Source organism: Dioscorea cayenensis, chromosome 13, assembly GCF_009730915.1.
Source record: "Dioscorea cayenensis subsp. rotundata cultivar TDr96_F1 chromosome 13, TDr96_F1_v2_PseudoChromosome.rev07_lg8_w22 25.fasta, whole genome shotgun sequence".
Lineage (NCBI taxonomy): Eukaryota > Viridiplantae > Streptophyta > Magnoliopsida > Dioscoreales > Dioscoreaceae > Dioscorea > Dioscorea cayenensis.
The window spans coordinates 2,797,734-2,810,349 of record NC_052483.1 but is presented as its reverse complement, the minus strand read 5'-3'; the positions used below and the strand labels follow the sequence as shown (position 1 = coordinate 2,810,349).

Below are 12,616 nucleotides of genomic sequence, written 5' to 3'. Positions count from 1 at the left end.
AGAGTAATAAGAATAGAGAGCCAGAATATTTACTAAAAACCCAAAAACCCTGTAAAATTGACTTCTTCTTCTTCTTCTTCTTTTATTTCTCTCTCTTTTCTTTCTCTTCTCTATCTCCGAATTATACAAATGAGGGGGGTATTTATAGGGTTACAAGAGTTGAATGAACGTCCAGGATCGATTTGATCCGACGGTCCAAAATACCCTGATTGGTGGAATAGTAACAATATTGGCATCTGCTACAGTTCCACATGGCGGCTGCTACAGTGTTGCGGGTGCTGCAGTGCCATCTAGAAGTTGCTATAGTAATGCCGGTTGCTACAATGATTTTGCTGCAGTAGACATCCATTATAATATTTATTTATAACACCCCCTTGGATGCCTACGACCAAAGGAGATGTCTCGTTAAAATCTTGCTAGGAAAAACCCAATGGAATAAAAACCTAGCTAAGGGAAAAGAGTACACTATCCTTGGTATATTCGAGGATTACTGCCTCATTAAAAACCTTACCTCGGAAAAACCCATTGGGACAAAAAACCTTGGCGAAGAGAAAAAGAGTGCAGTCTCCCCCTCAAATAAATAACCTTTAACTTATATCAGAAGTACTTACATCCTTAAGTCTTCTCATCCCGATTTTGTGTATAAGTCTTTGGTGAATGCACTTAGTAAGTGATTTTGTGAATAGATCTGCTTGATTCTCACTGGATTGAATCTTTTGAACTTCTATACCGCCTTTATTCTGGAGATCATGAGTGTAGAAAAATTTTGGTGATATATGCTTCGTTCTGCCACCTTTAATATAACCTCCTTGTATTTGAGAAATACAAGCACTGTTGTCTTCATAAATTACTGTAGCATTTGTTGTTAATGATGGTAATTTGCATGATGACTGTATATGCCCAATCATAGATCGTAACCATTGGCATTCACGACTTGCTTCATGGAGAGCTAGTATTTCAGCATGATTTGATGAAGTAGCTGTAAGAGTTTGTTTTATGGAACACCATGAGATAGCTGTCCCATTGTAAGAAAACATGTATCCAGTCTGAGATCGCCCTTTATGAGGATCAGACAAATACCTAGCATCAACAATGCCTGTGAGGTTGGATGAAGATTCTTGTGGATAGAATAAACCTAGGTCTATAGTTCCTCATAAATAATGTAGCACATCTTTTACTCCTTTCCAGTGTCTTCGTGTTGGTGTAGAACTGTATCTTGCTAGAAGATTTACTGCAAAAAGCTATATCTGGTCTGGTATTATTTGCAAGGTACATTAATGCACCGATTGCACTTAAATATGGAGTTTCTAGACCAAGAATGATCTCTCCTTCTTCAGGTGGGCGAAATGGATCTTTTTGAACATCAAGAGTCCGGATGACCATTGACGTACTCAGTGGATAAGGCTTCTCCATAATGAATCTTTTCAGCACCTTTTTGTGTATAGGTTGATTGATGCATAAATATTCCTGAAGATAAGTGCTCGATTTGTATACCTAGACAAAATTTAGTCTTTCCCAAATCTTTCATTTCAAATTCTTTTCTCAGATATGATGCTGCAATTGTAATTTCAGAAGGAGTGCCTACAAGATTTAAATCATCCACATATACTACTATCATAACAAAACCGTTAGTATAAATTTTAATAAACAAACATGGACATATACTATCATTTTGGTACCTTTCTTTTATAAAATATTCACTTAGACGGTTATACCACATCCGTCCAGATTGTTTTAATCTATAAAGAGATCTCTGCAATTTAATAGAGTATAAATGTGATTGATTTGTAATGTCTGTTATTTTATATCCTTCAGGGATTTTCATATATATGTCATTTTCAAGTAATCCATACAGATATGTTGTGACAACATCTATCAACTGTATATCTAATGTATTACTTGCTGCCATGGCAATTAAAAATCGAAAGGTAATTCCATCCATTACAGGAGAATATGTTTCTTCATAATCAATACCAGACATTTGAGAAAAACCTTGAGCAACCAGTCTTGCTTTGTATCTCATAATTTGATTATTTTCATTTCTTTTTTTCATGAACACCCATTTATAACCGACTGGTTTTATCCCTTCTGGTGTTGGCACTATCGGCCCAAACACCTCACATTTTGATAGGGAATTTAGCTCAGCCTGGATAGCTTCTTTCCATTTTGACCAATCATTTCTTTGTCGACATTCTTCAATAGATCGTGGTTCTGGATCATTATCATTATTTATTTCTATATCTGTAGCCACATTGTAGATGAATATATCATTTATTTCGGTCTCATGCGATTCAATCTTTGACCATCATCTACATAGCAAATTGAATTTTCAATATTTTCAGAAATATCATTCTCCATTAATTCTTCATTAATATGTTCTGAGGGTTTTATAATTTCCTTTCCCTTTTTACATGGGAGATCCTTCTCTTTACTTTCTGCTTCTTTTTTCTAGGAATTGAATCTTTGGCGCCAATTGGTCTTCCACGTTTTTGTCGTGGTTTATTTTCTACTTAATTTTCTTTCAATGAATTCTTAGGAATCTCAATTCTTGCAGGCGCATTGGCAGTTGGTATATATGATTTGCTTACTATTTTAGTATCAGTGAATGCATCAGGTATTTCATTTACAATATTTTGCAATTTAATGATCCTTTGAACTTCAAGTTCACATTCATTGGTGCGAGGATCATATGTATGTAATCGTGATGCATTCAAATCAATTTCTTTTAATTCATTTTGAGTAATCATTTCCCCTCTAATGTAGGGAAGACAGATTCATGAAAATGACAATCTGCAAATCTTGCAGTAAATACATCCCCTGTTAATGGTTCTAAATATCGTATAATTGAAAGAGAATCATAACCAACATATATATACCAAGTCTGCGTTGTGGACCCATTTTTGTACGATTTGGTGGTGGTATTGGCACATATACTGCACAACCAAATATTCTTATATATGAAATATCAGGCTCTTTATCCATAACAAGTTGGTGTGGTGAATGTGAATTACATGCAGTGGGTCGGATCCGTATTAAAGCTGCAGCATGCAAAATAGCATGCCCCCACGCATTTGTAGGCAATTTCGTCCTTAATAACATTGGACATGCAATAATCTGGAGTCTTTTAATTAATGACTCTGCCAACCCATTTTGGGTATGTACATGAGCTACTGGATGCTCAACATGTATTCCAACTGCCATACAATAATCATAAAATGATTTTGATGAAAATTCACCAGCATTATCAAGACGAATTGTCTTTATGGGATAATCTGAAAATTGTGTTTTAAGCCTGATAATTTGTGCCAATAACCTTGCAAATGCTAAGTGAAACATGGGACCATCTAGTCGATGCATCGATTAAAACCATAAAATACGTAAATAGTCCACATGATGGATGTATTGGTCCACATATGTCTCCTTGTATTCTTTCTAAAAATTTAGGAGATTCACCAGTCACCTTAGTTATAGAAGGTCTGGTTATTAGCTTTCCCATTGAGCATGCTGAACATGCATATTCATTATGTGTTAGGATTTTATAATCCTTCAGTGGTTGTCCATGAGAACTAGTAATAATCTGGCGCAACATAATAGCACCCGGATGTCCAAGTCTTTCATGTCATATTTTAAATATCTTTAGGTCATTAACCTTCCGGGTTAATACCGTATGTGATTCCATCACTTTAATACTTGTAAAATAAAATTCTGAGCATATACAGGGAAAGCTTTCAAGTACACGTTTTTGGCATGAAATAACTTGTGTAATATAAATATATTCTTTTCCTTCCTTATCAACCGTCTCTAAATGATATCCATTGAGACGTATATCTTTAAAGCTTAAAAGGTTCCTCCTATACTTAGGGGAATAAAGAGCATTTTTCATCTGCAAGGATGTCCCATTTATTAACATCAATGTTGCTTCTCCAGAACTTTCAACCAGGTCTGATGACCCTACTATTGTGGCTATACATGCCTTTCTCATTGATAATGATATAAAAAATATTTTTCTTGTCAAAATAGTATGTGTTGTCCCGCAATCAATAATGCATTCATCATCAACCATATTCTAACAAACCAGAAGAAAAACATAATTTAATAAAACATAAAGACATATTACAAATTAGTCTATAAGGAAATCTGACATATCTAAATATGTATTTTCAGTTACATTTAAATTATTTATAGTATTATCCTCAATTGGATCAACTATGGGGTTGTCAGCAAAATTTGTCTCAATATCTTTATCTTTCTTATTTTTAAGTGATTCTTGGTAAAGATGGACAAAATGTTTTGTGGTCTTGCAAATTCTGGACCAATGACCTTTCAGGCCACAACGATAGCAGGTATCCTTCTTTGTCTCTAACCCCATCTTGTGGCTTTGTTGCTTTTGTTGATGTACATCAATTTTGCTATCGTGTGGTCCGATATTATTTCGGCCCCCACCACGACAGCGTAGTCCTCGACCACCATAATGTCCTCGTCCACCGCTGTTTTTAAAACCAGTACCGCGACCACGCCATTTTCTTTGCCCAAAATTAATTTCTGGCAGTGGTGATGATCTAGATGGTCGAGATTGATGATTCTGCATCAACAATTCATTATTTTGCTCCGCCACAAGGAGACAAGAAATTAATTCAGAGAATTTTGTGAAATTCTTTTTTCTATATTGTTGTTGTAATATAACATTTCGTTCGTGAAATGTTGTAAATGTTTTCTCGAGCATCATACCTTCCGTCACTATTTCTCCACAGAGATGTAGCACTGAAACAATTTAAATAGCTCGAAATTATATTCTTGCACGCTTTTAAAGTCTTGAAACCTGAGGCTTGACCAATCATTACGTGCTTTAGGCAAGTAAACCATTCTGAGATGCTCAAATCTTTCTTTCAGGGATAACCACAATTCCGGTGGATCCTCAATGGTCAAATATTCATTCTTCAGGCCATCATCAATATGATGCCTTATAAATATTAAGGCTTTCGCCTTATTATCATTAGGCTCATTGTTATTAGCCTCAATAATTTTGCTCAGGTTCCTTGCTTTCAAATGGAGCTTGATATCGAAGCTCCAAGATATATAATTGCTTCCTGAGATATGAAGGGCATCGAATTCTCTTTTTGCGATATTTGCCATTTTCTTCAAAATAATTATATAACAGGTAATTAGAATAGAGTGTATAGAATAAAATATAAATTCTATATACTGTTCAATAATGTATATAAATACGGTACTGTTCATATACGATACTATTCATATCATACTGTTCAGACGTTGTAATTATTGCAGCGTTGGGAATGAAAATTTGTTTAAAAGTGAGTATGAGTTTAAGAGGAAGAAGAAGGAAAAATAAGGGAGAGAAGAAAGTAGGGGCCGACGGGGAAGATCGAAGGGGCCGGCGGAGAAGAAAAAAAAATCGGAGGTTCGCCGGTGGAGTTTTTACCTTATTGCCGAGATCTGAGGTTCGTCATGACAAACTTGGGGGAGATCATACCAGAGGATTTGGATTTGATGGAAAAACTCATTGTAATATTAATATTATTGTTTTTCATGTTTATTTTAGATGTACTAATATTGTTAGCCTCATTGGTTTTTGTACTGTATGTTTTTTTATGTATGCTTCTAAGAAAATCCTATGTATGGTTGACTGAAATTATGTATTAAATAAAATGTATGGTTTGCTAACAGTATTATGCTTACCTGCTGGACCTCCCTTCATTCAGTGTTAAAAATAGATGCCATATATAACATATATATTAGATAAGCCAAAGAAAATTAAAGTCATATGAGCAAGTTCGTGCTGATAACGTATTAAGAATATTTTATAAATATAAAGAGAGTAATAAGAATAGAGAGTCAGAATATTTACCAAAAACCCAAAAACCCTGTAAATTGACCTCTTCTTCTTCTTTTTCTTTTATTTCTCTCTTTTCTTTCTCTTCTCTATCTCCAAATTATACAAATGAGGGGGGTATTTATAGGGTTACAAGAGTTAAATGAACGGCCAGGATTGATTTGATCTGACGGTCCAAAATACCCTGATTGGTGGAATAGTAACAATATTGGCATCTGCTACAGTCGTCTACTACAGTAAGCATCCATTATAATATTTATTTATAATAAAAACTAATATATATATATATTATATAATCGTGTCAACTCTGGTTTAATTCTGATTGGACCATTGACCCGTGATTCATGAGCCTTTCCGGGTCACAGGCTTCAAAACATTGTGTAAAATAAAACAAACATTTTCTGCAAACATAGATATATATATATATATATATATACATGTTCTATTTAATAAAATTCTCTGTTAAGATGCTAATGTATTACATTTGAATCTCTCTATAAAGAAAAAAGTCTTGTCCCTCAACAACCGCACAGGGAAGTCCTTTTGTCAGAACTGTATCAGCAAAAGGACACGGCAAACTCCAACTCCAATGCAGCAAAATAGCAGATCAAACATCCTTTCAAGATTCAACTCCCAACCTCTGGGATACTCTGCAAACTAGGTCTCCATTGCCCAATGTTCCCACTTCTCTTTCCTCCCATTCTCAAGCACTGCTCCCTTTCCTCCTCCTCCTCCTCTTCCCCTTCCTTCTTCCCATTCTCCTCCTTTACCTTCAAATTTACAAAGCAAAGCTTAATACATATTAATGAATTTACACGAATGTTCACTTGAAGAAAATATTAAACTCTCACCACAGACTGAGATTGATCATCAACAGCAACTTTATGCTTCTCCAGAAGTTTGCTGAGTTTAACTCTTCTCTTTGAGCCAAACTCTCTTAACACATCTATAACCCAAGAAACACAAATCAGAGAACTATAATTCAACGCAAGCTCATGAAGCCATGCAAATTAAGTACGTACCTTCAAAGCTGACAAGACGGTAAACATGGCCAACTTGAAGAGTGTCATCAGGCCTAAGAAGCTTGAGATGCTTCACTAAAGAAGAAGAAGAAGAAGAAGAACTGGTTGAAGGATTGGGAGAGGTGATGATGATGGCGACATAGTGACCGGGATGAGCAGCCATGACGTCACCGGCGTTGAGTGACCAGAAGACATGCTCTACTTTAGAGTCTGGATGTTGGATTGTGACTCTTGCTACATCTGTGGCTTGGCAATTTCCCATAGCTTGATCTTGTTATGAAGGAAAGATAAAGAAAGAAAGGTTTTGTTTGAGAGTTGCTTGAAGCCTTGAAGAGAAGGAAAAGAAGGAGAAGTCGTTTGTATTATAAGAAGAAGAGAAGGTAGAGGTGGGCAATGGCTACACGTCTGAATCAACAACCCAAGCACATAGAAAAAGCAAATATGAATTATTATTTAGGGGAGTGTCACTGTCTTAATGTGTTTTCCCTTTTTTTTTTTCTTTAAAGAAAATAAAGTGGTTTTTAGTTCATTTTAATTGTGTATTAATTTTATATAGGCTTGTTTTAAGTATGCAAGTTTTAATTTTGAGATTAATAAAATAGCAAATACAGTAGGCTTATGCGTCCTCTTCTGGTTAATTTTTTCTTAATTATAATTAAATTCTTTGATATCAAAATAATACATATATATATTTATAATATGGACAAATCACTGCATATATTTGTTTTATTTATGACTTCATAATAATATATTGTTATTAATAAAAATGATTCACATACATAAAAAGAATTATGATATAATAGGATTTTTTTTTTTTAAGAAAGTCAAGAATATTAGGAACTTAATGAGATAAAAGAGTTAGGCTTGAGTTGACCACATTGGAAATGCTGGTTAAGTTCCAACTAATAAGACGCGTGCTAAACGCACTAAAGAGTCGGAGGTGTCTACGTGTGGGGTTGGACTCTTAAGTTGGGTCAGATGGGTAATGGGTTGATGATGTTGCTTTGCATGTGTGGTGGCTAACTAGCGCACTAGATTTAGTGGACGTTTACCAAACTTTATTAGCGAAGTAAATTTCTTTTATTATATGGATTAGTTTAAGTCCAACATACCCTCAATTAGTTGACTTTTGGCCTTAGGTAAGTTCTGATTGTGATATAACATGTGATTTCAGTGATAGCCATGATGGATAAGAAATATTAAAGAGTGCTCTATTTAGTTTTATTTTTATTTTTATATAAATATGGATAAACTAGGAACCTCAACCTTTAAATTAATAAGAATTTAAATACTAATAATTTGAGAGAAAAATAAAATACTAACTCAATAATTATTATAGAGGTCATACCATGGTTAACTTTTATTTCATTAAAATTTAATAAAAAATATATTTTTTATCAATATTGTATTAATTTCTTTCTGTGTCTTCTTGTAAAAAAAAATTATTAATTCCCTTTTGTAAAAGTCATATTTGGTTGTATTCGTAATATAGATTTTCTAAAAATTAAAATTCAGTAATTTTTATATTTAAAATATATAATACTATTAAATTATTTTTTTTTCATAAATAGGTGACATACATCACTCACTTCTCGCTTTCGTATAAGTTCAACAAGCACTTATACACTCATTTTAAAAGTCATCCATTTAAAAAAAATCAGGGACATACACCAGCATAGAACACAACTACAAGCTTAACTAGCATATATACTTTTACCACGAGTTTTTTTTATGTAAAATAACCGATACTAATAGACCAAAAAGAGTCGTCGGGTGCAGCAATTTCCTCACAAAGTATTATTATTATTAGTATTATTATTATTATTATTATTTGGAACACTACCAAACGGGTTGAAGTCCATTTTTAGCGAAATGCATCCGACCCGAATCCGAACTATTTCAACCCGACCCGAAACACGACATTCCTATTCCCTTCTTCTCGCGAGTCCTCGCCGGAGTGGAACTCTGATCTCCTGCTACTCCGCCGCCGCTGCCACCGCGATCACAGCCGCCATGAATCCCTTGCTAAGGCGTCTATCAACCTCCCTCTCTTCTCTCCGTCTCTCCTCCTCTTCGACTCCATCTTCCCTCGCGATCCCACCACAGCCGCCGCATCAGCAGCAGTGGACTAGGGGGATCTGTGTGAAGGTGATGAACGGAAACCTTGAGCAGGCGCTAGCGGTGATGCAGCGCAAGATGACGGCGAGCGGGATGGAGCGCCTGATCCGCCGCCAGGTCAGGCACCACCTCAAGAACTCCGAGAAGCGCGTCCTTGCACGCAAGAGGCTTGAGCTGCGCATCCGATCCGAAGATCTCGCTTGCAAGCTTCGCACCATCCTTCTCAAGAAGATAAGGTCGTTTTCTTTGTCCCTCTCTGTCTCTTCGCACCTTACGCCAAAACCCTGATGAAACCCTAACCCTAGATTCCGGCTAACATTCAATTAGTCTGATGAATATTTCTTATATAGCCGATTAAGAAATTTTGTGAATGTCGTGATAAATTTCGGTTCAATTTTGATGTTACTACTTATTGATTTTATTTGCATTGGTAGAAATTTCTCTTTTGAGGATGAAATCATGAAAAATTCTTTACAATTTGCCCTTTTTCCTTAGTTTATCCAGCCAATCATAGCAGATTGAAGTTGAGAGAAGGAGTGATGCTAACCATGGGAGAAGTCACCTTTTTAGTGGATGTTCAAGTATTCTAATTAGCTTAATTTAGTAGTGAAATGTAAGGAAGATGATGATCAGGGTTGATGATTTGGACAAAGAGATGGTTCTTACACTGAGGTATAATTTTTCTGTGACTTGTCGTCACTTTAACTCTTTCCTTGTGGAAGAGAGTTGGCACAAGTTACTCTTTTGGCGGATGGTTTGGAATTTAAAGTGTGAAAATTTGGTTAGTGACCCACATTTGATTGGATTTTGAGATATTTTTGTAGCATTACTATTAAACCATTGGTCAATGGTTGGGGGATGTCTTTTTCTTCCTATTTGAGTTCATATGTGAAAATAAAGCGGCATAAAAGCTTAACTGTTAAATTACCAGCATTGATTTGCAATGTAAAGTCTAAATGCCATCATTTCATGGTTTCCATTTTTTCAGTGTTCTTAGTGTTTCCAAAGTTGATTATTTAAGAAGTCTAGCTGGTAGTCCGTAGTCCTTGAAAGTAGGCTTCAGGTCCTTTATTTCTAAACCAGATGAAATATTTTATACCAGGATTCAACAAAGTGAAGATTACATGATTGGAAATTAGGTAAAGTTGATAAAGTTGAGTGATTGTAATTGTTCGGTAATAACTCAAACATATAGGGTATATCCTTTGAATTTATTTTTTACGATGAATTTGTTAGCATGCCATGGTTAACTAAGTGGGATTTTTTATTCAATGTGTACAATAGTGTCGCGGTTTATATTGTTTAGCTCAAAATTCCTTAGCTACTAATGACTCTCTTGGAAGCACAGGAAATTCTTAAGTGTTCCTTTTTCTTTGTTAGTGTGTGTGCCCACAGGAAATGAGTCATATGACAAGGACAAAGATCTGTTTCATGAGTTGCTATGTAGACATTTAGCATATCACTCACAAAGGCCAGGACCTGTTTAGGAGTTATTATGTAGAATTTTGGTCCATTCACAAGGACAAGGATCTGTTAATGGGCTTAAAAAGATTGGCATCATTGTCTTTCAAAGAAGAACCATTTGCATGTTCTCTCTCAACCAGTGAGGACCACATTTTTGTGACTTCTAAATTTCATTTTTGTGGTAAATTTTCAATGATTTTTGATGTTAAGAGACATATTACTTCAAATAAAATATTTTTGTCTGCTTTTAATAAGTTTCAAGTGAAGATACAAATGACAAACAGCATCTTTATGATGGGTTTTGATTGACATAAATTGCTAACCATGGAAGCAAACTAAATCCAACTGATTTAGTGGCTGGTGAAGAATAATCTAGATATCAAGTGCCTGTGCTAGGTTTTGGGATAATTAAGGTACATAAATAGAAAATTAGTTGCGGAGATTGGGCAACACTTGGTTATATTGAATGGCTTTCTTCTAGGTATTCAAACTCTGTGTGTGTGTGTGTGTTTTGCCAATAATCAACATTGTTTCATTTGATTTATGCCAACTTTAGATTTACACTAGCTCTGATGGTGATTAACGGTTTAAAGTCATTGAGGTATTTGATCATGGTTGAGGTACCTGTGCCTCGTGATAATTGTGTCATACTGAGAGAAGTTTCATAAGCTGGATTTGGACAACCTAATGTGGTCATGCTAGAAGGGAAAAATTTGGGTTTATGCAAGTAATTTTCTTAGTAGAACTGGTATTGAAATGACAAAAAATTTATAGTAAACCACGAAAGATACCATGCCAATCTGTTGTTGTTAAAGCTTTATGCATATAATTGCATCCTTGATACAGATGGGGAATGGTAAAATCGGGCTTGTGTCAACTAGGGATCTAATGGTTGGACTCATTTAAGTTCCATAATGAGAGGACAAAGCTGTTTGTTTAATAATATGTAATGCTTTGATCTACACAACTTGTGAATTATAAATGCCAACAAATCTGCAGTCAGCTAAACAAAATTAATATTCTACCTGTTATTATGTTTTTGACATCTCAAATGGATTGTCTGATATTAGATTGAAGTGATTATCAGTTAATATCCTTAGATCTCAGCAATTGGGTCCTTGAAACATTTTTAGTTACTTGAGAGCTTAGGAAACAGTTAAGACTTCAATTGCTTGAATAACTTGGACCTTCGGAAAGATTGTCAGTTTCATTTTGGATTCAATCATTTGGAGGAAAGACGTCATTGATGTCGATTTGTAGTGTGCCAATAAATGTTGGTAAATTATCTTGATTAAGAATAAGTGACCCTGATATAGCATATATTGTCTATCCCTTTAGTAACTTGGATGCTGTAAGGGTCAGTTTCTTATCAGCTGATCTTGTTATTTTCTTCATCCTCTGAATTGGTATCTTGTTGTCAAAGGGTAGTTCTTACAAGTTAGTTGTGCATGTAGTTGCATAAATTTATGTTAACAAAATCATAGCAAGCAAAGGCAAACTTCTTAATTTATCTATTGAGCTGTCTAATGAAACTATCAGGTATTTTAAATTGCAATCATCTTTTGTCCTGCAAGATATTATTATTAGGGTTCATCAACCATCAGTGAGCAATTTCTTTGTTTTTTTTTCTTCCTTTTTTATTTAAATTCTTTTAGCTCTGATGTATCTTTTATTGCTCTGCAGAGGCCACTGAAGCCAACTTCTATTATCAGTTTTGTTTTCTGTCAGGGAAAGGTGGTCTTTCTACTTTATTAAAATGTTCATTTATTTTGATGCTGAGCTGGCATTAAATTCTGGTTCAACCTCAGTGCTATTGTATGAATATAAACTTATATTGTGAACCAGTTTTAGCAAATATTTGAAGCTGTAAACAGATGCAAGGGGCTGAACCATCACATAGCCTATGAAAAATTGCTTTCTTTCCTGAAAATTGTGGAGTTTATTTTATTTTTTTTAATGTTATATTATAACATTTTTTAGGTGGATATGTGGTGTAATTTTGAATATGAAAAATACAATAATTAGAGTAATGCTAAATAATTTATTATATCCACCTTCCATTTTTTTTTTAAGATTCACGAAACCAGCGTGAATGTTTGGCATTTTCCAAAAATAAATAAATAAATAAAACTAAAGAACAAAAAAGAAGATTCAAGAGCGG

General features: G+C 34.7%; 2 protein-coding genes across 2 annotated transcripts; one reads left to right on the top strand and one right to left on the bottom strand.

Moving 5' to 3' along the window:
• Window positions 1–6,170: 6,170 nt before the first annotated feature.
• Window positions 6,171–7,248, bottom strand: LOC120274852. Its single transcript, XM_039281390.1, has 3 exons — window positions 6,874–7,248; window positions 6,703–6,797; window positions 6,171–6,621 (listed from the first exon to the last, which is right to left on the bottom strand). Exons 1-3 carry the CDS (start codon window positions 7,133–7,135, stop codon window positions 6,478–6,480), a joined length of 501 nt encoding a protein of 166 aa, XP_039137324.1. The 5' UTR covers window positions 7,136–7,248; the 3' UTR covers window positions 6,171–6,477.
• Window positions 7,249–8,730: 1,482 nt separating this feature from the next.
• On the top strand, window positions 8,731–12,412 carry LOC120274869. Its single transcript, XM_039281412.1, has 2 exons — window positions 8,731–9,227; window positions 12,139–12,412. Exons 1-2 carry the CDS (start codon window positions 8,746–8,748, stop codon window positions 12,146–12,148), a joined length of 492 nt encoding a protein of 163 aa, XP_039137346.1. The 5' UTR covers window positions 8,731–8,745; the 3' UTR covers window positions 12,149–12,412.
• The last annotated feature ends 204 nt before the right edge of the window (window positions 12,413–12,616 follow it).